The sequence below is a fragment of the Pinus tabuliformis genome, chromosome 7, assembly GCF_031772625.1.
Source record: "Pinus tabuliformis cultivar Carrire ecotype Pingquan chromosome 7, CPIR1, whole genome shotgun sequence".
Lineage (NCBI taxonomy): Eukaryota > Viridiplantae > Streptophyta > Pinopsida > Pinales > Pinaceae > Pinus > Pinus tabuliformis.
This window is the reverse complement of record NC_142293.1, coordinates 1,592,624,797-1,592,652,684: the sequence shown is the minus strand read 5'-3', so window position 1 is coordinate 1,592,652,684 and position 27,888 is coordinate 1,592,624,797. Positions and strand designations below refer to the sequence as shown.

Genomic DNA, 27,888 nt, shown 5'->3' with positions numbered 1-27,888 from the left:
GACAAGAAGAAAATGAATGAAGCTCATATCACCGAAGAAGTGGCAGACCCTAAATAGAAGAAATCAGAGTAGGAAGTGAAAAATCTCTACTATGACTGAGATAATCTCCTTTACCTATTTCTTCTTAGTTTTTGTGAAAGATACTTATCATGGTAGAAAGCATTGTAAGTATGATAGGATGGCATCATATTAGAAGCATATGATTGAAACAAGAACTCGTAACATCGTTATAGAAGCTTGAAAGATAGCTCAAGTAGAAGTTTACATGGATGTAGCAGTCATCACAGAAAGGAAGTAGCCCTTGACAACCTCATTGAAAGCGTAAGTAGTACTTTTGGGTAGAAGAAAATCATCTAGCATGATAGAGGATAGAAAGAGTTCATCATGCATCATCATCATTAAGAAGGAACATTTTCAGGATGAGGATAATCAAGATCATTCATTGGAAACTTCATTAGAAGGTTTGCCTCTACTTGGAAGAGGCAAGTGTCTCGTTGATCCTTCCACCTTATCTAGGATCTATTGTTTAGAAGAATGATGGTATGGTGACAATGGAGTGCAACATGTCAAGATGGTTGAAGTACTTTCAATCAAGGTAAGGAAGTTGTCGAAGGAAGTCTAGATGACCTAAAGAAGAAAAGGAGGTATGTATATATTTGATAGATTAAGTCATGTCATCACATAGTTGTAGACATCATGGGTAAATGCTCTACCTTGTGGGCATGATCAAAGAAATTAATTTCTTCCTTTGGAAAGATGCATGAAGGCATGTTTCACATATTGACAAGATGAAATCAACATAATATGTCCTCATATGGAATGTGTAGTTGACAAAGATGAAAGAACCATGGATGAGGGTTCTTGGGGAGCAATATGTGAAGAAAGAAAGAAGAGATCCTAAAGGATGCAACTATGGTAACAACCTCTAATTACTAGACGAATTAGCCATGACATCTCCATAGAGAAGAAATGAAGACCCTGATAAGGTCCGTAAAGAAAGGAGACCCTTTACATATAAAGTCTTGGAGATGTATTTATAAATGTTCAGGATGTTGATGTTGCAAGCAGATGTCATGATGAAAGGCCATCACAAAAGGTAACTTTGATTTGATTTTCATTTTTTATTTTTAAACAACATCTGGATGGGTTGATACAGGGCTACCAAAAGAAAGTTGTAGATGTCACCTACAACTAGCACTCATGTGGTTCGATGGAAGATCTTGAAAGGAAACATGACTTGAAAGAGGTAGTGGTGTAAAAGCCAGATGTGGACTAGAAGATCACTTTCCAACGAAGAGAAGGATGGCATGATTGATATGGTTCATGAAAGTGATGGATGGTCGATGCCCTACGAAAGATGAAGGCTCCATAATAAAGAAGATGTAGTTCATTACATTGAAAGGAGGAGCTCTACTAGAAGCTAAAGGTACCATGATCTCTACCAAAGAGTTGTTGGAAACAAGTCCCTAATTGAGACGGAGCTTGGACAAGTCCCTCAATAAGAAGGAACATTGGTACATTCCTTTTATAAGAATGGGTATATCTCCCCTAGTTAAGAGGGAGAGATAGACACATCACTCTTGTCTTCATATTGTGAAGAAAGAATGGAGGATTGGGTAAGCATCTAAGCCTGCTTCCAATACTCTTTGAGGATGAGGTAGGGCATCCAAGATAAGAGTAGTCGAAGAGGAAATTCCTTGAGGATATGTTATTCCAAGACAGGAAGAGTACTAAAAGGACTATGTGAAACACCTGGGTGGGGTATGTGCCTTGAGAGACAATGATGATGTTGGCTATTAGTCATTCGTCTCGCCAGCATTGTGCTCTGATCTTGTGGAGAGATAGAGTTGTTAGTCAAGGCCTTTCTATGTGACAATGTTGGTTGATATGATGAAATGCTCTAAGATGGCTTACCAATCCAACTCTTCTTATGAGAATTCTTCAGATTTACAATGTTAGAGTACCTTGTAAGGATTATGAATACCTCCCTAGTTAAGAAGGGAGTGTTGAAATATGTAACTAGGTTCGGTCTTCATAATGACATATGCAATCATGATTTTATATATTTGATGAAAAGAGAAAAATATATTTAATATTATTGTTCTTGAGGCATGGGTTTCATGCTCAGGGGAAATTTATTTTTAAGTCAAGCACCCATTGAGTGCTTCTAGGGCTTCTCAAGTCAATTGAGTCATTGTCGTGTATTAAAGACCCATTTGGGCATTTGACATATTGTAAAGAAAATTTATTTCAGTCAAAGTAGTGTCAAAAGACCCTCCAAGACCTTGCCATGAGCTAGCAATCAAGTCGGCCTTCAAAAGACCAAGTCGACCTATCCAAAAGGACAAGTCGACCTATTAAGGGACCCTAGGAAGCCTATATAAAGGAGGATTTGGCCTCATTCAAGGAGGCATTCTTTCAAGCATCAAGAAGAATGTTCAAGCAAGGAAAAGAAGCCTAATACCTAGCGAAGAAAATGAGAGATAAAGGAAGAGTGAAGCACTTTTGGGTTTGTTTTCTAGGCTATATTCCCCCACACGTGCAAAGTATTAGGGCATCCTCCTACAACAACAAAGTATTGAACTGCAGTCATCATCAAGGGTCAAGTTTTGGGCCAACAAAGGTCTCCTTTGCAAGCCAAAGTAACAAAGAGAAGACAAGTCAAGTGAAGGAGAAAGGAGATAAATTTGTCCATCTTCTAGCCACACGTGTGGACTAGGGTTACTACAAAGAAGGATGAAATTGCAATTTCTGCAGCAAGCTGAAATTCTGAAGAAGGGACAAAATTTGAGGTTGTGAAGCAAGTTTGACAAGTGTTGACTTGAATTGAGGGAAGCACATCAAGGAGTGGCTTTGACTTGGTCTTGGAGGGGTCTTGGTCAAGGGTCATAAGTCTTGGAATTCATCAATTGAAGTTCTATAAGAGAAGAATTCTTGTGGGGTTTACTCTCAAAAGGAGAGGTTTTGGCCCCTAGCTGATAACCTACATCTTGTGTTGTCTTGTCTCATTGTTCTTTATGATTTGGTAGTTGTTTGATGATAAGAACCCTAAATATAATCAAGAGAAGTTAATTAAGTAAAAAAACATCACAAGCAGTTATCACAAATAAGAGAAATCACCTCATATATTTGCCCTAGATTTCATAACACTTCCAACGATTCAGGGACATTCATTTGGTCCTATGAAATAGGATCCACTTCTAAAAATGAGGTCCCTATATATTTTAACTCGAAAAATTGAATTAAACCTTCTCTTCACATAAGTAATAGGAGAGTTTACTTTTGATTAAGGCCATTCAATTGCTTTGGACCCATATCCACGGCCATCTGGAATAGCCATAAACCCATGTATTGACCAACAAGTGCTTGATCTTGTTGTTGATGATTTCTAGAGTAGAATTGTGTGGTTTTTGTGATTCGTCCAACGTTTCGAATGGTAACTCCATCCATCATCAGGGACCAGAGAGCTTAGTGAGAAAATTGTGGAAGTCTCTGATCACTTATATCTAGTGCTTGATCTATCAACACCAACACTTTAATCCTAGTGGATAAAGTGACTTCACATTCAAGGTGGTAGAAGATTTCTTTATAAACCTAGACAATGATGTCTTACTGGGGTTTCTACAATGAGACACAACCAAGGTCTACAAGGCAATGGCCTCAATAAAGAGGATTGAAGGGTTTATGAGGCCATCCCCACCCAATTCCTCAACGAAGGGGTAGTTAAAGGAGCAAAGTCACGAGGGTCTTGCAATGCATAAAGGTAGATATATGTGTCTTCATAAACTCTTAGACCATATTTCCTATCACCTAAAGGTGTGTGAAAAGATTAAACCTTAATCTCATTCATCTTTTATTCTCTGTCATGTGGATATTTTTGAATCATTTTGAAGGTCCCCCATCAATATTAAACATTTTTTTAATTAAAATTGCTCTTAACACCATTAAGGGGCAACAACTCAAATGGTTGAGAAGTAAGTTTCTCACTCTCCCCACCCAATTTCAAATCCCCAAATGAGACAATATGACCCACTATAGATTGGCTTGAGGGTAGGTGTCCCCAAGATAAAGATGACCACTTGGGTTTATTCTTGAGGCATCTTGGTTCTAGGTTGAATCATAAGTTTCTTGTGAGGTATTGTCTTGCACGCGACTAATAATCAACTCCGGGCTTATAATAGTGGTAACTAGTTGGATTTGAACTTGGGCTTCACCCAAGTAATCCCAATCGATTATCAATTCCCTTAAGACCCAAAAGAAATTCTCAAACAATTGAGGGTAGGTCTCCCCAAAAAAGAGATTACCATTTGTGTTTAGTCCTAAGGCATCTTAGTACTAGGTAGAATCATACGTTTCTTGCGAGGTATTGTCTTGCACAATGCAAACAATTAGTTTAGGGTTTATTGTGGAAACTAGTTGGAATTGAACTTGGGCCTCAACCATGAAATCCCAATAGATTACTAATTACCTTACACCCAAAAAGAGTGCTCAAAACACCTCACTAAAGACATTCTTAAAAGGCGAGGCTTTCGTTACCTTCTAGCTTTAGGTAAATATCAACCCACTCGCCTAAGATAGAAGTTAAGTGATTACCTTAACAAAACTCACAAATATGACCTTTAAGGAATAAACCTTCTAAACATAAGGTTGACCCTATGTTTTAGAACATTTCTAGTTCTAGTCAACCCTAACATCAAAAGGTTTGGTCTTTGTTGTCCTTTGCAACCACTAAAGCTAAAGTTAATCTTTCCTTGGGTGCCAAGAAGATGTTTCAAATACTTACAACAACGGCATCCATTTCATACCTAAACGTTTACTTCTAGAATTGGCTAAAACCTCACCGTCAAAAGCACGATATCTTGTACATGTTGCATCAAATTTATATACATTTCTATAACAATCAACAATTTTAAGGTAGAGACTTTAGCAAGCTCGTAGTTCTTAGATGTTTATTTAAATGACGGTGTGGAGTCTGGCCAATAGATTTCATCACATCACATGACTTTCAACGGTTTTAAACTTCAAGGGCCAGTAGGGTAAAGTTTTATCTCCGTCACCCTAACATGTCCATGTTGACATGTCCATGTTCAAGGCGGGATGTGGTAGAACGAGTGCTCTGGATGGAAAGGAAACTGGAAAAGGCCATCAATAGCAAAAGGATATTGGCCATAATTCTCCATATCAATGGGGCTAGTATAGATTAACACCAAGCCCCGAGTAAAAGTTATACTAGGAAATTCTAAATATAGCGTCTCTTCTATGTCCAGGAGTACAAGTTATTCTAATGTGGCAGCATGCAATGCCTGCCATCCTGTAACTTTGCATCTCTTTCTGAAATAATCCTTTGGGAAATCCATCAAATTTTCACAATACGTTTCATAGAAATTGTAGAATAATTTTTTATTGCTAATGTACTGGCATAAAATGAGTTGCCTTAGTTCATCCACAACCGCCATGATAATTTCAGACTTTCTATCTATGCCATATGGTTGGGTGAAATACAACTACCTTTTAACTTGCAAAATCAAAGGAGGCTTACAACGTGCATTTACTATTTCGAATTCTAAACCTCTTAGCCTATGAATTATCTTAGACGCATGTACTAGAATCGAAAAACAAGTCCATGATTCTAGCAAAATTTTAAAGATATCTTTACAAATTACTAACACCATTGCATGGTGCAGAATGTGGTTGATATAATGCTCAATTACATACCTGTGTTTTTTACAAGCTTTATATTTCATCCTGTTTTCAAGATGAACATGAATATCAATTGCCTACTACTTTCAGCCTCAATTGAAGACACAGATTATCCTCAGAAAATTTCCATAACTGCAGCTGCTCTAGGCAGCAACAGTTGTGTTTATCTGACAACATCCACATGCATGCATATAAGAAATAACCAATAAATTAGCCATGATCTAGATAATAAATTTAAAATATATCACCATATCTATATTTATTACATCCATCCAACTGTCTATATCGGCTCTTGTGCTACAAATAGTCTAAAGCGCTATCATTTCTTGCGGCCTAATGATGGAAAATTGCCGGACTCCCTTCTCACCCACATCCTTCTAAACTTATTAACCAATCTAATAAAAACTATATTCAGTCAAAACTGGCTTGAAGCAGCTGTTACTGTGTGATTCCCATAAACTCAACCTAAGATTCCCATTCAAACCCTCTTGAATTCATTAGGCATTAGAGGTCCTTTGAAATGCTGCTATAAGTTACTTCCACAATATGATTGTTCATGAGAATGATCTTTGCCTCATGAATCTGATTGAAACGGAACAGGAAGAAACACCAAAACTCACGGCAGACCATAGATATCCCTGATAACTACACCTGCAGAAAGGCCTAAAGGTATGAGCAAACAGAAGCAAAAACAATATAGAGATGCTAAAATTAATCTGTCAAGTCAAATCCCTACTCACAAGCCATACAGACTACTAAAATTAGAGGTGGGCTACCTTCAGCTCAATCCCCAGTAACTGCTATCCAATGATCATGATGCAAGTGTACTACCTGCAAAGACACTTTGCACAGTAAACTTCACCTTAACAAAGATTTGACTTTCATATTCACGCCAAAGGCATATCTGTATAAGGAATCAGTGGAAAAGACAACCTGGTTTACACACCTACTGTTGGTCATCTATCTCTCAGAACAGAAACCAGAGAGTTTCAATTTCTGTTAGTCTCTTCAGCTCTCTTTACAGGTAGAAGATGAATGTTGTGATTGACTCAAACTATTTGAGCAGTTTGATTAAGCAATCAGAACCTCCAGGCATATATTGATCAGAAAAACAAATATTCATAGCAAAGGGGAATAAAAGCCCAAGCCCTCTGGTGTCAAAAATTGGATTAGCTGATCACTTGTAAGTATTCAACAGTAGCCATACTTGCAACGCCACTGCTATCTGAAGGCCATGCTTCCATTCTGCTGCATTCTTAGCCTTTCAACAAGAGACTTGTAAATAGATTTGAGATCTTTAACATCACAAAGCTGCACAGACAGTTTATGGCTAAAATCAACATCTCAAGAAAGAACAAACTTGAAGAAATTACAACAGCCTTTGTCACAACAGAAAACTTGTTTGTGTCAATGATAACAATCAGAAAATAGTACCATACTGATATTGGGTTTTGGGTAGCACCCAGGTAAATTTGTTCTTACCTTCAGCTCCAAGCAATACTTCTCAGCAAGATCCTTCGGGCACTGAATTGCTGGAAATATGTTCCTTGCAAGATGTAAAAGGAAATCATCCCCACATTTTTCATAGATGACCTTTTGAGCAACAACAATTTCACCAAATAGAGCATACTGCCAAATTGCATTGAGAAACAATCAGTAAATGTATTTTGGCCTAAGAAAGAAATGTCACATTGTCTGAAGGTAAAGGTATGATGCACTTAGTGGCTTAGGACATGAATAGTGTTTTAAGAGAAGAATGGTCTGGCCATTAATGAAAAGAAAAACATCTTCATGAGAAAAGAAAGGCATATTTTCCCAGTTTATTGACACAGACATCCATGCAAAACTAAAGCAAATCCATCTACAAAATTTCACACAATATCTTTAACAATAAAAGAACTAGTCATCAATGAAGATTGCAAATATATAGAGAACTCCTATATCGTAACTACACAACCCAGTATTGGATTCACTCAGAATGCCCTTTAAATCAGAACTGAACTTGTAACTTTTCCTTGGTGATAAAGACTCAACGAGAGAATTTTGAATTTCATCATATTTTGGATTTTTTTCACTTGTTGCTATCCTTAAAGCAGAGAATGGACGTTTCAAGACAAAGGCAAATCTGTCTCATGAAACATTGGAAATGATCAAAAGTTTTTCCAAGGCCATAAGTTCAGAGATTAAATCAATTAGACACCCCTATCTTCAAAACCAACTTTCTGCAACAGAATGAATGATTGAAAACCAGAAATTTATGTCATTGGTTATCAAAGTTCTGAATTGTGTAAAACATTGCTGAGAATGCACAGATGCCCTGCCTTTCACATGCATATTAGAATAAAAGACACTGATACATAAGAATGCCGAGCATGAATTCTCTGTTTAGCATCTGTTGATCCACACGAGGAAAAACAGTAGATAATGAACTTTCAGTATTTTAATCACTCAACAGCACCATGTCACTCTACCCAGTGGGTACTTAAATACCATTCTGAATTTATAATTGTTAACAAGCAATCTAAGATTCACAATACCATAGAGACCATTTGCAAATGAATTGTACCAACAGTAAAGTCAAAAAACTTGGATGATTTGTGATTAATGGGCGGCATAAATTTATAGCCACTGGCCAGGAAAAGAAACTTACAGTGTGTGCATCCCGAAGTTCAAATGTGTTGTCAAGAACACTATAGAAGCAACAATTTGCTGCAAAATTTTCAATGATAAAGCTTCGAAAACCAGGTACCTGTCGACATAAAATTAAGAGTATCACGCACACTAAGGAAAAGTGGGAATTAATCTAAACCATTCACACTTGTGCATGCACACATGCTACTAAAAATTTCTACATCCACACCTAGAGGAAATTAGCCTACCTTCTCATCTTCATTAGGCATGGTGCACCAATTTTTAATAAGCTTAATGAATACCTGTACACAGGACTGCAAAAAAGAATGTCTTATAGAAAGATCTGAGTCAAAATATAAGCCTAATAATGCACAAGTCAGATATAAAAATGTAAAAGTAAATAAATTATGGACATTGGATTTTCCTTCAATGACCATGCATACCTTCCTAACAAGAATGTCCTTGTGAATGCAAGCAGCACTTATAAGCAACTGGATTATTTCTTTCAAATATCCAGAGTTTTTTGGGGCAAGGAAGATTGCAGATAATTCATATGATGTTGCCGCATGCAAAAAATTAAAGAAAGTCTTCTGCAGCTCTTGCAACTCTCGTATTTCCTGAACATACACAATTATATCTCAACCAGATTTCCCAAAGAAACTAAACTTCAAAAACAGAGCACAACGTACCTATGCAGAAAGAATGCAAAAATACATGCTAATCTATACATAATGTCAACCTTAACAGAACATATTAGGGAAAAGAAAATATGAAATAACAAGCAACAAATACTGTATCGCTAATATGTCTATCTCATCTCAGCACATACGTATGTTCTAAATGAAACACAGTAAAATGTTATAGCATGCCATACTCCAACCAAATGTTTTAAAAGTCGGAATTGGACTCGGAACTGGCCAAGGCTCTCAACAGACTCAGATTAGAATTGGAAGAGTCTATCATTTATTAAACAATTTACTAAAATATACATAAAATATGAAAATTCTAATGAAAAAAAAAAATCATGTACATCAATGTAAATCCAAAGATTCCATACCATTACAGAATCATGCCCAAATTGGACTCCGTAACTCATGTAGAAGATTTTCAAGTTAATTAACAACATTTTTTAATCATCTTGTTGACTCTTCATTATCTGAGTCTATGACTCTGACCAAAACAAATTATGACTTTATCCTCCAATGATTCAAGATGATACTTCAGGGGCTCTCAAAATCTGGGGGCTGCTGAAGGGGTCAGGTGGGGAGGGGAGCCATTTTGCAATTTCCACCGACTCCCCACATTAGCAAATCAATCCTCACTCCACAAAAATACACTAATGGCAATGGCAATGACCAATTTCCCCTCAACTTGATGGAAGATATTGAATTTCTCTTTTAATCTGAATCCTCTGCTTTTTCTTTTCAAAATGAGCTAAAAGTCAAAAAAACAGAATTTATACCTATAAGCAACCTGTCTCAGAGTGGTTCAGTATGGAATCAGTATCATATTATTTTATATTAATACATTTCATCAATTATGATTTCCTTCATATCATCTTATCCAGAGTCTAGACCATGCTTGTATGGTCCAAATTTCAAAACATCGATCCAAAAATTGTTGCAATGATTCAGGAAGATGATTGACACCAGTATTGAATCAGTCAAACAGGTCAGTTCATGTCCCAGACACATTATGTATGGAACTGATCAAACCAGCCAGTTCAGTACAGAACTAGTCCCTGAGGCAGTTTAAGGCCCAGTTTGGTGCCTTCAGATGTCTGGCCAGCTGAACCAGACAGTTCTGGTTCCCGTTAAGCCAGTTTCTAAAACACTATTCCAACAAGGGAATAAAAATCCTATTGTAGCTACCACTGATGGCAATTATTGGAAAGCAAGCCCCACATAGTTCAAGCTTTAACATTGATAAATCCTTCTGTTGGAAAAGTAAATAGGTTTGGTCTTCATAATTATCTTTGTACTTGTATTAATTTGTATTTCATGTAAAAGAAGAAAAAGAATTTTATTTAAGCATGGGTTTCATGCTCGAGTCTAGGTCAAGCATGTTCTTCATGCTTCTAGCATTTGTTGAGTCAAAGATTTGAAATTGAGTAAAAGTCCATTTGGACTCTTTGTAGATAAAAAGAAAGAAAAAATTTTAGAGTCAAATAGTCCTCCACAAGGCCAAGTCGACCCTCCAGATGGTTAGGTCGGCCTGCTGAACAGACATGTCCCTTCACAGTGATGAGCAACTATAAATTGCAGTTAATCCTCTTCCAAAAAAGCAAGAAGTTTGTTGAGTTTCTGTAGCATAAAAAATGTGAGTTTCTGTGGCATAAAAGTGTGAGTTTCAGTGGCATAAAGTGAGTCCCTGTGGCAAAGGAATGTGAATTTCTCTGTGACTTATAACCTGAAGAAGATGCGAATTTCAGATCAAATGTGCAAGCTATTAAGTCTGGTTTTTTAGGTGACATGCAAGCTGATGAAGGACCTTTTTACGAGTTAGAGAAAGACTGCTAAGTCTGTAAAATACAAGCTACAGGAAGGACGAAGGATCACTGTGGGACAAGACATCTTGTGACAGATTAGCTATCTTATTGAAGATGAATCATGAAAGAGGAAGGGATGACTTCGAGTACTTGTGGAGGTATTTGTCTTGGGTCTTGATATCTCATTTGATCTGCTTCTATAAGAAGAGGATTGTTCAGGTTTTCCCCAATTGTAGGGTTTTGCCCTGGCATGGAGCCTATATCTTGTGTTCTTTATGTCTTTGTGATCTTTATGTTTTGGTAATTGCTTGATGAAGAAGTAAAATTAAATAATAAAGAGTTAACAAATATCACAAGTAATTATCAAGTAAAGAAGAATCAACATATTACCACAAATACCTTGATTTTCCAACATGGTAACAGAGCTAAGGTTAGAATAGGAAGTTTTGGAGATCACATTCTGTTGGTTCTAGTTCAGTGGCTCGCTTGTCTTTCCTGTGATGAACAGTGACTGTTGCAACTCACATAAATCACTGTATGTGAAAAGAAACCTTGATATATAGACCATGATCTTAACGAGACAGAGTCATCGCTTTAAAATGACTTGCTCCTGCATATACTTTATGACCTGTGATGATTATCTGCAGACTGATCTCCTGTAGATACAACAGTTTAAACATGAAGAAGACCCTGCTTTCAGCTCACTAATGATCAAACAGCATGACTCATACTATGTGATGGTTTTCATATTGGTTTGCTTATCTTTGTGGATGGTTTACAATGGCTCGCTACATATTACAAGCGGTTCAAATAGCATCTCTGTGGACTCATGCTTCTTTTGTTAAGGCTGCATTTATGATCTGAAGTTCACATTCCTTGTAGTTACACTCCTGTGGTTGTCATCTGTGGCTTGCAAACCGAGTTTCCTGTCGCTTGTATACTATGATTTATCATGAAACAGTGAGACAGTGATTACTTGATTAACATGACTCGTATAACCTGTGACAATAACATCACTTGAAGTTCATATGACTCTGTGACCAGGCATTCTATGATCTATATCTCTCATATGTGGCTCTCATCCCTTGAAGATATATATTATATTCCAGTGGCTCGATCTCTACAGTACATTTGTTGTGACACGTTACAGTGGCTTATTACAACGATCGCATACATGGAGCATCAACACATCTACAGTGACATTAACTCTATAACAAGTTGCATTACCTCCATTCTAATGCAACCTTTTCAGAAGACTTTTGTCTAGAAGGACCAAGTTCTCAATGAGTAAGCTGGGTTTTGTAATCTAGTCATACTCATGGAGGGTTTGTTCTTAAAACATCCTTGAGAAAGGGATCATCTTGATCAAAGAAACTCATTGAAATATAGCCCTTATGGAGGCCAAGTAGGCCTAGTAGGGCTACAAGAAGAAGATATTCACAGATGCATATTTCTCAAATGAAAGCTGAGCAAAGGAAAACCACTTTCCTCAGGTATGAACAGAAGAAACATGACGTTGATTCATTGCAGGACAAGAAAGGCAGATGGTCGAGTTAGAAGGCAACACTGGGCACATGTTAAGGAGCAGAGTTTCTGCTATAAGGCAAAGGATTTCAGGGCATTGTAGGAAGGCCGCAACACCTGTTTTGGAGGGTAAAGAGGCCTAGCAGAATGCTAGTGCAAGACCACATCCTCCAGAAGAAAAATGTTCATGAGATCAGGGTCCAAGGAGAAGATCATTGTTAGTTTGTGGCTACCCTAGACTGGGCCAAGAACCTCTGTAGGAAGAGTGCTCAAACCTGAAGCAGTTTGAACTTTGAAGACCTATGCTTTCAAGGAGAAACTAATGTAAAACGACCTGGTTCATTGGTTCTGTTCTGAAGTAATAAGGACAGAAATATAGAGCCCTATTTAGGGAAGTTTCCTAGCAAGTACAGTCCCTAAAGTCTGAGATCTGGATCTGCGTAAAGAGGAAAGGCTGAGCTTCTTGGATAATGTACTATCTCTGCAAACAAGATCACCAATCTGGAAATAGAGAACGTGAGGGTTTGTATGGATAGTATATCGAAGAGATGGCCACATTCTGGAGCAGAAGCAAGTATGCTGTGGACTATCATGAAGGGCAGAGAAAAATGAAGTCTGTTCAAGATACGAACAGCAGAGGTTTGTACCCTTGCCAAGGGTTTCTTCCATGGTATGTAGACCTTAACAGTATGCCCTATACACAGTACAGTTATCGCTCAAGGATGAAGAGAAGTCGACCTACAGTTTTGAGGAGAGAGAAATCTTCAAAGAATGAGCAGATAGGCAGCCAAGATGGGCTTGTACAGTGAAGATAAAAAGGCTCACTGATGAAGAAGATTGTAAATCTGTTCATATTGTTGAAAATAATACCAAGGAGAGGTGTTACTAGGATTTTATCCCTTTTAGCCTAGTGAGCATATTAATGGATTTTGTCTAGATGACATTTATGAGTTATATTAATGTCATGGGTGGAAAAAGTACTTAGAAGTATTGTACCATGTATTTTTTCCTAATATTAAAGTCACTTGTACTTTATAAAGTGACTTTATGTGTAAAGTACATAGTGTATTTTTCTAATATTAAAGTGAATTGGAAAATAACTTTATCTAATATTAAAGTGAATTGGAAAATAACTTTATGAGAAAAATAGAAAAGGTACACAACTTGAAAAAGGTACTATGAGACTTTTAAATGATGGGGCTAATGTATGAGGAGGGTCGTTTGGGAGAAATGATCTCAACCACACATCTTGAAATTTAGATATTAAATCTCAGCCATTGGATCCTAGGTTTAGAAATTCAATATTTTCCAAGGAGACAAAAGAGGGAAAACAGATCTCGGTCTTCACTTCACACTTGAGAGAGGATGAGGACAAGAGAAAACTTCGAGGAGAAATTGCAACATAGAAAGAAGGGCTCGAATTCCAAGGAGACTGACATATCAGCAGCACGAGTTTTGAGAAACAGCAGCATGAAATTCGAGGAGCTGGGCACAAATTTCAGGAGGTTCTGGGCACAATTTTCGAGGAGAAAGCAGCTCAGTTTAGGCCTGAAATGCGAGGCACAAATTACAGGACAGTCAGCCACAGTCAGCGCGAAAATCGAGGAGGATTTCAGCAGCTGTTAGGCATGAAAATCGAGGAAGTCACCCTTCAGCGCAGAAATCGAGGCAGCCTCCAGCACAGAAATCGAGGAATATTCTGGGCACATTTTCCAAGGAGCTGAGCTGTGAACAAAAATTGCAGAAATTCTAGGAATGTAATTTTGTGCAAATCTGAAGAGTTCAGTGGGTCTTCAATGAATGTAATTCTAGGAATGTAATTTAAAGCAACAGAAGAAAAGGGAGATAAGTATTGTGTTTATTTTATGTACTTATTCTAAAGTTCTCAAGCAACCAAATCCCCCATTGAAGACCAGTTTTCCCCAAGAGGTTGTGGGGTTTTTTTTTGGGGTCAGCTTGACCAAAAATAAGTGTCTCCTAAGTCCCCTGACAAAGGTACATTGAGGACACGAAGGACACGGGGGTTCAAGTGTTGGACACGGACACGTTGACCCCCCGGAACAGGACACGAAATATCTATATATATATATATATATATATATATATATATATATATATATTAAAAAATAGATATTTCTTACACAAATTCTCATTCATGATAGAAATTCATTGATTCGAACACAAATCTTCATCTAGATGTAAGTTTTACAAAGTAACATTATGCATACAAATACAATTGTGACATAAATGATAAATCATAATACATATTCAATGTTCATCAATGATCCAAAAGGAGAAAGACAAGATATTGTAGTTTTCTCATTAAGTCATCAAAATCAAAATGTGTATAGTGTTACATAGGTAGCAATTCCAATGGCAAATAGAAATAGCAAATACAAAACAACTACAAGCCTGAAGGAAGTAGGTAGCTCATGAGTCATCAATCCTCATAATCAAAATCAGCATCACTGTACTCATCATCATGGTCACCACTGCTCTCCTCTGCTGCATCCTCCTCTGTATCCAATGTCATATTTGCATCTACTGGTGTGGAGGATGACCCCTCTATAGTATCACCATCATCAAAAGTGACAGGCTCTAACACTAGCTCATTAAGATCCATGTTGGCCAATGCCAACTCAACACTGTTGTCCAAACCCATATCATCAGGAAAGACATCCCACATCTTTGTCTTTCCCTTCAACCACTCATCCCTCTACCTGTAAATAAGACGAAGGTTGGTGTGCACATACACCATTGTCTCTGCCCTAGACTGCTCAAGCCTGCTCTTCTTGACACTATACAAATTCCCATATGTGCTCCAATTTCTCTCTCAACAAGAGGATGAAGTCACCTGAGAAAGGAGCCTCAAGGCTAACTGCAATAGAGAAGGGCTTGTTGCCCCATGAGTTACCCACCAAGAATAGGGCTTCTTAGCCCCCTGTCTCTAATCACATCATATCCTGCAAATCGACCAGTGTCAGTGGAAAACTCTGCAAAGGCATCCTCCACCTCATCAAGGGATACTCTATCCTGAAAAATACGCCTCAATGCAGCTTTCCTCCGCTGTGAAATTTACCCATCCATGTGAGGGAATCTGCGGGAAGGTCCACCATGCAGCCACTCATGGCTGTAATATGGTGGGTTCAATGAGTGGGCCAAACAATGTAAAGGTGTGCAATTATTGTCCTATCTACTGACAAGAATATCTTGTATGGTGGTGAAAAAGGCTTTTTGATGATGTCTCATACTCGGGGCACTCACTCTGTAAAATAATGTTCATCACAGACTCAATCATGGAATCCCATCCCTCATAAACCTCTCCTAAGATGGGTTGGTCTGTATCTACAAATCGAACCAAAGAAATGATAAGGTTCATGATTTGAATAAGTACATCTACCCTCTCCCACCAAGCATCATCTAACAATATGTCCTTCACTCTTTTTTAGGCTACTCGATCTGTTTCTCTCCAAAAGGACCAAAACTTTGAAATAACCATGGCTCCAAGAGCGGTCTTGACCTCCCTCAACCTCTTCATCATGATGAATGAAGAGGCAAACCATGTATCCACAATCTTCAACAATGATAGATTGGTTTACTCCTTATAGATAGTGAGGGCATTTGTATGATTTTGTACAAAGTTGTGGATATGTCATGCATCCTCAATAATGCTTCCAATCCAAATCACATCAAAAGCAATAAATTTAAGTGCTAAATTCAAAGAATGGACAATGCAAGGTGTCCAAAATACTCGTGGATATTTAGCTTCCACAATCATGCAGTAGCCTTGCAAACAGATGCATTATCTGTAATAATTTGCACACAAGAATCAATACCTACATCTTCAATAACTTTAATAAACAAATCACCCATATATTGTGCATGCTTGTATTGTCCAAGTGCATCCACTAATTTCAAGAAAATTGGACCACTCAAGGAAGACACCATGAAGTTGATGAGTGGTTGTCTTGTTGGATCTATCCATCCATCAGAAACAATGCTAACCCCAGATGTTGGCCATGTTGATTTAATAGGCTCAAGCATTTTGTCCACCTCTTTCTTTGCCTTCGTCAACAACGTCGTTCTAAGCTTCTCTGACCCAAGAGGCACATACCCTAATGGAGCCCCTTACTTTAAAGCTCGGCACATCTCAATAAATAAAGGTGAAAACTTGCAGACCCTGATGAAATTGGAAGAGGAGGAGCATCTCTAATGGGGACATTCTTCCCCTTCCTTTACCCCTTCCCCGCTGCCCTTGATTGAGCTAGGAATGTTGTAAAAAATAAAGAAAAAAATGCACAAATTTGTAAAACAAATGCACATGCAAACTACTGCAATAAAAATGCAAAAAATAGGGAGAAAATGCACTTACATGTTGTTTGAATTGCCTCCAAAATGCTCCCACACCCTTTTCTCTTAGCTCTCACACACCCACAACGAACCCACAATGACTTTGGTGAAGTTAGAATGGCCAAATCAAACTTTTATCGCCGCGCGGATGGCGAAAATCCGTGACACATGTCCTGGAATCGGGACACGATCTGGATGACACGTGTCCCACTGAATCATGTCTAATTCGTCCAATTCGAGACACGTGGGACCAAGGGAGAGAATCCAATTTCTTAGAGTGTCTCATATGTGTGAATGCTTGCATAAATTTTGTATTAACTACGAGCTGACAAGAAAGTGAAAAAATAGTAGAAGTATTCTTTTAATGTTTGCAATAAATGCATTCTGAAATTTATATCAGCATGTCAAAACATGTGGGTTGGGCTTAAACAAACACATGCAAACTTGTAAATTGTGTTAAGGGTGCAGATCATAAATTTTCTACATGGTATCAGAGCCAAGTTCAGAGCCAAGTTGAGGCTCAAATCTTCAATTTCATTCAGCTAATAAAGAGGGCAGAAAGCATTTAAAGTCTTCAAACAGTAAACCAATAACTTTGAAACTTTGCTAGAAACCCAAAGACTTCAGCAGTTCAAAGGGAGGAAGGTTCTAGCTTCCAAATTTGCTCCATTTTGTTAGTTGTGGGGTTATGGCCACTAGGTTAAGTGTATAAGACATATTAGCAGGGGCTGAAAACTTTGGCCCATGGAAGGAGAGGATTATGCTTTTACTGGAGGAGGTGGAAGTGTGGGATGTTGTTGAAGCAGTTGTGCAAGCACTCATTGATCCAGTTCAGTTGGTGGAGTTCAACAAGAAGAATGTGAAGGAAAAGAGGATCCTTCTAGATACCATCAAGGACCATTTATTCCCTCATGTTTTAGGGATGAGATATGCATATCAGATGTGGGGATCCTTGGTCTCTTTGCACCAAATTTCTAATGAAAACAGGAAGATGGTGTTAAGACAAAAACTACACAACACCAAGATGACCAAGGCCGATAGTGTCACCTCATTCCTCACCAGAGTCTCACAGGTGAAGTATGAGTTAGCTACCATTGGAGAGGTTGTTCCAAAGGAGCAGTTGGTTGGGATTTCCTTAGATGGGTTCACCGAGAAGTGGGATGGCTTTATCCACGGCTTGGTGGCCAGAGAGCACTTTCATGGTTGGAGGAGGATGTGGGATGATTTCATCATGGAGGAGATCAGGAGGAGTGCAAAGGGGGGCAACAAGAGTGGTGGGGGAGGTGAAGATCAAGAAGGGGTCCTTTAGTGGAGCAAAGTAGGAGAAGGGAAAGCAAAAGGAGAAGGAGAAGGATATGAGCAAAGTGGGAAGATGGGTCACTACTATACAGTGTCCCAACAAGAAGGGTAAGAAGAAATAGGGGGTTTCCAATTCAATAGATGTGGATGATTTGCGGCTATGTTTGATTCAGAGTGTGGTTTGGTGGTGAGTCTAGCCACTCATGTCACATCTTCCCGTGCATGGTTCTTAGACAGTGGAGCATCCTGCCATATGACCAAAGTTAAAGAGCACTTCACGATCCTTTTGGAGGGATGATATTGACTTGGAGGTTGTGTTTGGCGACAACTCCAAAGTCAAAGTGGTAATCATGGGGAAAGTTTCATTTCAGAGAGAATCATCACCTCCTCTGAAGGTGACAGATGTTCTTTATGTTCCAGGGTTGAAGAAGAGTTTGATATCAATCTCTAGCTTGATGGATAAGGGGTATGAGGTGTTGTTCCAAAAGGAAAAAGTGTTCATGTATCCCAAGGCATCTAGTATCGAGTCTGCTTGTGTGAATGGAGCTCGCAGTGGGAGACTATACAAACTTATGTTTCAGCCTCTTCGAGCTATGGTAGCGCAAACCAGTAGTAGTGAGTTATGTGAGTTGTGGCACAGGAGGATGGCCCACTTGCACCATGGAGCTTTCAGGATGTTGAGGGAGATGGTTACAGGGTTGCTTGACTTCAGCACAGAGCATCATGATGTGTGCAGGGGGTGTGCTTTGGGAAAGTACACCAAGACACCTTTCCAAAGCAATGAGAGTAGAGCTACAGGTATCCTTGATTTGATTCATTATGACGTATGTGGCCCTATGTCCCATGTTTCATTGAGTGGATATGAGTACTAAGTGACATTCATTAATGACCACTCCAAGAGGACCTAGATTTGCTTCCTGAGGACCAAGGATGAGGTCTTTCGGAGATTCCAAGAGTTTAAGGCTCTTATGGAGAACCAGACAAGGAGGCAAATCGGGATGTTGAGATCAAACAATGGGGGTGAGTACACTTCTGCGGGATGAGAAATTTTTGTAGGAGTGTTGGCATCAAGAGGGAGCTCATTGTGCCTTACAACACTCAATAGAATGGGGTGGCAAAGAGGAAGAACAAGACCATTGTGGGTGCAACTAGAGCAATGTTGCATGATCAGAGTTTACCTTTCTTCTTGTGGGCCGAGGCGTGTAACATTGTTGTTTATTTGCAGAACAGGAGCCCACATAGAGTCTTGGGGAGCAAGACTCCTGAGGAGGTGTATACCGGCAAGAAGCCAGAAGTTGGGCACATCAGGATATTTGGGTGTCTTACATATTCACACGTGTCTGAGGAGAAGAGGACAAAGTTGGAACCCACAGTAGAGAGGGGTATCCTAGTGGGTTACAATGAGACCAACAGAGCCTACCGTATATATCTTCCTGCACAGAGGAAGATTGTCCTGAGGAGGGATGTGACATTTGAGGAGGAGAGGGCTTTGAGGAGGTCTCGGGAGGTTGATCAGGTAGAGCAGCAGGCTCCTCAGCAGGGGGCCACACTACAGGTTTCAAGGGCATCAGGTGGTGCATCAAGATTAGGAGGTTCGCCTTCTTTAGGGGTGACAGGTTCACAAAGTACAAGATCGCCTGGTGCGGGTTCATTAGGCATTGTATCTCAGAGTTCAGGATCTCCTTTGGTTATTTTAGAGCCTTCCTCACCAGGAGGAGGGGCATCAATTGAGGATTTTCCCATACCACCACATGAGACTATTACAGGGTAGAGGAAGACAATATGGCTTTGGGAGACCCTGAAAAAGGCTCAGGAGGCAGTGGGTAGACCAAAGTGGTCAATGAGGGAGAGTAGACCGCCAAAGAGGTTGGGTAGCTTTGTGGTAGATGTTGTGGAGACAGAGCTAGCTAGTTTTGAGGAGGCCACTAGACAGCAGATCTGGAGGGATGCCATGGTGGAGGAGTATGCCTCTATCATGAAGAATGACGTCTCGGTGGTAGTGCCACATCCTGATGGGAAGCCAGTGTTGACTTCCAGGTGGCTCTACATGATCAAACATGTTGCGGACAGCAGCATGGAGAAGTTCAAAGCTCGGTTTGTGGCACAGGGGTTCTCACAAGTAGAGGGAGTTGACTATGAGGAGACCTTTGCACCGGTTACTCACTATACTTCCATTAGAGCAGTGATATCTATAGCAGTTGAGATGGGATGGAGGATTCATCAGATGGAAGTGAAGACTGCCTTTCTCAATGGTGGTATATAGGAGGAGGTTACATTAAGCAGCCCGAGGGTTTTGAGTTGCATGTGAGGGAGTCTAATGTGTGTAGGCTGAAGAAGGCCTTGTATGGACTAAAGCAGGCATCGAGGGCATGGTACAAGAGGACAGATGCCTACTTCTAGCAGATGGGTTTCCAAAAGAGTGATGCAGATCTGAACCTATACTTTATCTTGGTAGGTGATGATCCCCTCATTCTGGTATTGTATGTAGATGACTTGTTCATTACAGGGTAGGACAGACTCATCCAACACTATAAGAGAGATCTCGCTTCCAAGTTTGATATGACTGATATTGAGTTGATGCATTACTTTATGGGGTTGGACGTTTGGCAGGAGGATGGCCACATCTTTGTGGGTCAAGGTAGGTATGCAGGAGACATCTTGAGGAGACTTTGTATGGATGGTTGTAGACCTATGGCTACTCCTATGATCACCAATTGGAAGAAGTCGCATGACGTTGATTCTGAGTTGGTGGACCCCATTTTGTATCGACAATTGATCGGGTCATTGATGTGTCTAGTCAACACTAGACTAGATATTTGTTTTGCAACCAACACATTGAGTCAGTTTATGATGGAGCCCAGGAGAGTACACTGGGTGGTTGCAAAACATGTGTTGAGGTACTTACAAGGCACAGTGGATTATGCTTTGGACTATGTCACATGTGATGGAGTCAGATTGAATGGTTGTACAGACTCAGATTGGCTGGCAATGTCAGTGATCAGAAGAGTACCTATGGATGTTGTTTCTCATCAAGCTCGGAAGTTGCGTCATGGTTCAATAGGAAACAGAGATCAGTGGCATTAAGCAGCGCAGAGGCAGGGTATATGGCAGCTAGTCAAGCAAGGTGTGAGGCATTATGGCTTCGCAAGATGCTTCATGGTTTATTTGGTCAAATGTTGAGACCAACTATGATTTACTGTAACAATAAGAGTTGTATTAAAACTCTTTGAGAATCCAGTATTTCACGACCAGTCAAAGCATATAGAGGTCAAATACCACTTCATCAAACAGTAGATCCAGCAAGGGGCAGTGAAGCTTGAGTATATATCCATTGATGAACAGGTAGCAAACATTCTCACTAAGTCTTTGCCAAGAGGCAAGCATGTTTTCTTCAGAGATAGGATGGGAGTGGTGAGCAACACCTTCCTCGGTAAGAGGGAGTGTTGAAAATAATACCATGGACAGGTGTTACTAGGATTTTATCCCTTTTAGCCTAGTGAGCACATTAATGGATTTTGTCTCGATGAAATTTATGAGTTATATTAATGTCATGGGTGGAAAATGTACTTAAAAGTATTGTACCATGTACTTTTTCTAATATTAAAGTCACTTGTAATTTATAAAGTGACTTTATGTGCAAAGTACATAGTGTACTTTTCTAATATTAAAGTGAGCTGAAAAATCACTTTATGAGAAAAATAGAAAAGGTACACAACTTGAAAAAGGTACTACGAGACTTTTAAATGATGGGGCTAATGTATGAGTGAGGGTCGTTTAAGAGAAATGATCTCAACCATACATCTTGAGATTTGGAGATTAAATCTCAGCCATTGTATCCTAGGTTTAGGTAAAAGTATTAAGAGGATCTTTAGACATCTTTTCAAATCTAGCAATCCACACTTGAGAGAGCATGAGGAGAAGAGAGGAAAAGAGAAGACTTCAAGGAGGAGAAATTGCAACAGAGAAAGGAGGGCTCAAATTCCAAGGAGACTGTCATATCAGCAGCATGATTTTCTAGGAGAAATAGGTAGCACAAATTTCGATAAGCTCCAACACGAAATTCGAGGAGCTGGGCACAAATTTCAAGGAGGTTATGGGCACAAATTTCGAGGAGAAACTTAGTTTAACCTAAAATTCAAGGTACAAATTTCAAGACAGTCAGCCACAAGTAGCACGAAAATCGGGAGGATTTCAGCAACTGTCAGGCATGAAAATCAAGGAAGACAGTCACCAAATCGAGGAAGATTCTGGGCACATTTTCCAAGGAGAGGAGTTGTGAAAAAAATGCGGAAATTCTATGCATGTAATTTTGTGGAAATCTAAAAAGTTCAGTGGACACAAATTTCAAAAAATTTGCATTTAATGTTATAGCAGAAAAGGGAGATAAGTAATGTGTATATTTTATGTACTTATTCTAAATTTCTCAAGCATTAAAATCCTCCATTGAAGACCGGTTTTCCCCAAGAGGTTGTGGGGTTTTTTTGGGGTCAACTTGACCAAAAATAAGTGTCTCCTACGTCACCTGACACGGGGACACGGGACACGAAGGACACAGGTATTCAAGTGTCGGACACAGACACGTTGACCCCTCAGAACAGGGCACGTTAGAACACGTTATATATTACTTTATTAAAATATATCTATATATATATATATATATATATATTAAAAATTAGATATTTCTTACACAAATTCTCATTCATGATACAAATTCATTGATTCAAACACAAATCTTCATCTAGATGTAAGTTTTACAAAGTAACATTATGCATACAAATACAATTGTGACATAAATGATAAATCATAATACATATTCAATGTTCATCAATGATCCAAAAGGAGAAAGACTGTAGTTTTCTCATTAAGTCATCAAAATCAAAATGTGTACAGTGTTACATAGGCAGTAGCAATGCCAATCGCAAATAGAAATAACAAATACAAAACAACTACAAGCCTGAAGGCAGTAGGTAGCTCATGAGTCATCAATCCTCATAATCAAAATTAGCATCACTGTACTCATCATCATGGTCACCACTGCATCCTCCTCTAAATCCAATGTCATATTTGCATTTGTTGGTGTAGAGGATGACCCCTCTACAGTATCACCATCATCAAAAGTGACAAGCTCTAACACTAGCTCATTAAGATCCATGTTGGCCAATGCCAACTCAACACTGTTGTCCAAACCCATATCATCAGGAAAGACATCCCACATCTTTGTCTTTCCATTCAACCACTGATCCCTCTACCTGTAAATAAGGCAAAGGTTGGTGTGCACATACACCATTGTCTCTACCCTGGACTACTCAAGCCTGCTCTTCTTGACACTATACAAATTCACATATGTGCTCCAATTCCTCTCGCAACAAGAGGATGAAGTCACCTGAGAAAGGAGCCTCATGGCTAATTGTTGTGGAGGAGGGCTTGTTGCCCCATGAGTTTCCCACCAAGAATAGGGCTTCTTAGCACCCCTATCTCTAATCACATCATATCTTGCAAATCGACCAGTGCTAGTGGAAAACTCTACAAAGGCATCCTCCACCTCATCAAGGGATGCTCTATCCTGAAAAATCCGCCTCAATGCAGCATTCCTACCCTGTGAAATTTAGAAAAGGTACACAACTTGAAAAAGGTACTAGGAGACTTTTAGATGATGGGGCCAATGTATGAGGGGGGTCATTTAGGAGAAATGATCTCAACCACATTTTGAGATTTGGAGATAAAATTTCAGCCATTGGATCCGAGGTTTAGGGATGCAATTTTTTCCAAGGAGACAAAAGAGAGAAAAGGGATTTCATTCTTCACTTCACACTTGATAGAGCATGAGGCGGAGAGAGGAAAGAAGAAAACTTCAAGGAGGAGAAATTGCAGCAAAGAAAGGAGGGCTCAAATTCCAAGGAGACTATCATACCAGCAGCACGATTTTCTAAGAGAAGAGGCAACACAAATTTTAGGAAACAATAGCTAGAATTTCGAGGAGCTAACATGATTTTCGAGGAGTTTTTGGGCACGATTTTCAAGGAGAAAGCAGCTCAGTTTAGTCCTGAAATTCGAGGCACAAATTTTAGGATAGATAGCCACAATCAACACGAAAATTGAGGAGGATTTCAACAACTATCAAGCACTAAAATCAAGGCAAACAAACACCCTTCACTGTAGAAATCGAGGCAGCCTCCAACACAAAAATCGAGGAAGATTCTGAGGACATTTTCCAAGGAACTAAGTTGTAAAAAAAAATTGTAGAAATTTTGGGCATTTAATTTTGTAGAAATCTAAAAGGTTCAGTGGGCACAAATTTCTAGAAATTTGAATTTAATGCTACAACAATAAAGGGAGATAAGTATTGTGTTTATTTTATGTACTTTTTTTTCGGGGTCATCTTGACCAAAAATAAGTCTCATATGTGTGAATGCTTGCCTAAATTTTGTATTAATCACCAGCTGATAGGAAAGTGAAACAATAGTAGTACCCTTTTAATCTTTGCAACAAATGCATTCTGAAATTTATATCAGCGTGTCAAAACATGTGGGTTGGGCCTAAACAAACACATGCAAACTTGTAAATTGGGTTAATGGTGCAAATCATAAATTTTCTACACATGTAATGAGAAACAGTGTTATGAGTAACCTGGATCAGTCAAAGTATTGACTGTAAAAAAGGTAGATCCTTTAGCCCTAAATTTGTGGTTTGAGAGTCAAACCACTAGTGCGAGGGCAGATTTGGAGTTGTGTTGACTGATATAGAATGTATAAGACGACTGTGTATTGTAGGCAAGGCCAATCATATCATGGAAAATTTTGCAACAGTGTACTTTTCATGTACAATTCAGCTTGAAGACGTTAAAGCAAATTTATGTTGTTTCTGATTTCCAAGGTGGAGTCAAGTTTGGCTTTTCAACAGTGTAAACTTCAAGATGAAGTGTTTTTGGAGCCATGCCAAGATAAGAGTGGAGAGAATGTTCAGATTCCACTCATCAATATTTTATTCCCGCAACAGCGATAAGAATGATGGCTCAATTATTAACAAGACAGCATGTCTTCATAAAGATTATAAATGAAGTGCCTTGATTGGGGCTTGAAGGGCACCAATTGAAAATTTTTCATTTTGGATTGAGTTTTTGGGTGTTTTTGAGTTCCAACCTCTTTATATTGACTACAGAAGTAAACTTTTGGAGTCCAAAAGTTCCAAGTGATCAATTTTATGCTCAAAAATGAAAGTGCCTAGAAATTCTTGAAACCAATGCCAGATCGATAAGCTCGCCAATCTAAATCCAACGCAATTTGAATCACTCAAAATCGATATTGTATGCTCCCGATATCGCGTTCTAATCGTTTTCCCAAACAGGCTAATTTTTTACAGGTTGGATGCAAGTATGCTGACTGTGCAATCCGTACACTGACTGTGTAGTCTGTATGTTGAAAAGGCAGGGTGACTGGGTAGTTTGACTATGATTTTAGGGCCAATGGCAGTTGCCAAGTGGCCTCACCACAATTGTCGAATTTTGTTGAGTTTTTATTGGTTGTTGGTTGTGGTTTCATGGTCCAATGGATGGAAGCCACGTGGGCCAATGGATGGAAGCCACGTGGCCTCTCAATGGTGCCATTCTTGTGAATTGGATAAGGAGAATGGTGAATGGTGAATTGGAAAAGCATCACGGGCTGACATTTGTGTGTCATGTATTATGGCCGATTAGGATTAACACCCTAAGTCAAGTACAATGACCCGATTTAAGAAATGTCCAATGGACGGGGTAAAAAATCATGTGGCCCCTCACATATTAAGGAAGAATAGTGCCCATGAGATATGGACTGCTCTGATGAGTCTATATCAGAGTGAATCAAAAACGGAAAATGGTGTTAAGGGAGAAGCTCAAGAACACCAAGATAATGGAATCAAATACTGAGACATCATAACTCACTAGGATTCAACAAGTTTGAGATGAGCTTGGACCTGTTAAGGTAGCCTTTTCAGATGAAGAGCTTGTAAGGGGCAATCCTAAGCAAGTTCTCAAAACCTTGGTCTACTTTTGTGAATGGCATTCTGGCACGAGAAAAGATACTAGATTGGAACAGACTGTGGGTGTGAAAATTCCTACACTCTAAAGGAACCCCTACTGCAGCGAATCTGAATCTACTTCACCTACTTGATTTTTAAATTACATTCATCAAGTTATTCTTCTGAATACTGAAGCAAATTACTTTTGCAGCCTACACTAATTAAACATTTGATCTCATGAAACAGAAAACGGAGCAAAGAACAAGATACATAGGACAAACTTATTTTTGGACACAAAAGTCCCCGAAAAACCCAATGCGGGAAAATTGGTGCAGCAGTTCCAAGAGTTTATTATTATGCAGGAGAAATATATGAATGCAAATCTATGATGTTCATCTAGCAATCCTTTACAGAGAAAATATTGGAGGAAAATCTGAGTGAGTTTTACCTCACTTCACCCGGCAGAATTCTCGCTGATTTGGCACAACACTGGCTAACCCCAGCTATTTCTGCACTGGCCCTGCGTCACCTCTTTTTCCCTCTGCGTCATCTATCCCAGCCGTTTCAACAGTTCCGGTACTCTGATAGAGAGTGGTTAGAGTTGTCCACATCTGATATGCATATGTGTTTCCTCTCACCTGACCAACCACATGATCCATCAGACTGTCCATCAGAATACTTTTTGCCTTTGCATTATTTTTTGTGAATTCAGCAAGTTCATCTACAATAGTAGGAGGTACAACCACTTGCCGCACTATGTCCCAAACTGTTGCCTCCTCAAACATTGTCTGAATTATGTCCTTCCAAATGGCATAGTTGGACATCCCATCCAGTCTGTCCTCTATCCTTAAGAACATGGCCATGACTGTTGTCCAAAATTTACAAAACCAAGAAAATAGAGAAATGGACTTTCCAGCACACCTTGTTGTCCCAAAAGTTCAATTTGTGAAATTTCACCTTGCTGTCCCAAAATATCAGTTTGTTGTCCAAATTGAGTTTGCTGTCCAACAATTCAGTTTGTAGTCCAAAGTCCAAACTGAGTTTGCTGTCCAAATATTCAGTTTTTTGTCCAAACCACTGTTTGTTGTCCCAAACTATTGTCTCTTGTTCAAACTGCAATTTTCAGCTTGAAATTTGATGACTAAAAAGAAATTCCAACAATCCCAACCCGGTTTTAATTTCACCTTATCACTCCCATTCAGTTAAATGCCCTTTCCCATAAACATACATTCAACACACAGAATTCTAGAAATGAAATTTGTAGATTAAAACACATGGGACTATCAACACACGCTGAAAATAAATATGGACATAACCAGACCAGCAACACACATAAAAATACACACAGATTTTTTGTCAACTTAGACCCAGGGAAAACCCCTTCAATCTTCTTCGGGGAAAACATGTTAGAGAGTTCTTCAAATTTATTTATCTTTCAAGTTCAGGAAAAATACATTTGCAAACAAAACAAAACACCAAATACAACTTATCTCTCCACCGCAAAACTCCTTGAAAATTGTGCCCACTTTGCCTCGATTTCCGCACTTGAAGATGAAAATATGTACTGTACGGATATGACTGCACAGATTTCCGTACCATTGTACGAATTTTTTCCCAAAAAAATCCAATAAAAAAATAAATATATATTTTTTTGAACTTCTCTCGAACGACATGCAACTCAGCATTCAATGTTGTTCATACTGTAGCTTCTGTTGTCTTCTAAACCTTGATTTCCATAACCAGCTTTGCCCAGAAATCACTCCTTCAGCTTGCTGCAACAAATTTCTCCTTCAGAACTTTTCTCCAGCTCTCAGGATCCTTTCTCCAATTTGTTCATGAAGAATGAATGCCTCTCTTTTCTTTTCCCCCTTTTGTTTCTCTAAATGACTTTTGGGCAACCC

The 27,888-nt window shown here is 39.0% G+C and overlaps 1 protein-coding gene across 3 annotated transcripts in view; it reads right to left on the bottom strand.

The window, feature by feature from the left end:
* Positions 1–5,892: 5,892 nt before the first annotated feature.
* The window catches only part of PSD (ARM repeat superfamily protein), an 83,006-nt gene continuing 61,010 nt past the window's right edge, over positions 5,893–27,888 (bottom strand). For 2 of the 3 annotated variants that reach the window (XM_089460078.1, XM_089460076.1), the window contains exons 10-16: positions 8,775–8,948; positions 8,580–8,645; positions 8,351–8,449; positions 7,183–7,329; positions 6,647–7,011; positions 6,477–6,531; positions 5,893–6,351 (exon numbers count right to left, since the gene is read on the bottom strand). In XM_089460078.1, coding sequence (XP_089316204.1) covers positions 6,922–7,011; positions 7,183–7,329; positions 8,351–8,449; positions 8,580–8,645; positions 8,775–8,948 — 576 coding nt within the window. In that variant the 3' untranslated portion in view covers positions 5,893–6,351; positions 6,477–6,531; positions 6,647–6,921. The remainder of the gene's footprint in view (positions 6,352–6,476; positions 6,532–6,646; positions 7,012–7,182; positions 7,330–8,350; positions 8,450–8,579; positions 8,646–8,774; positions 8,949–27,888) is intronic. The other variant, XM_089460077.1, reaches the window with a different exon arrangement.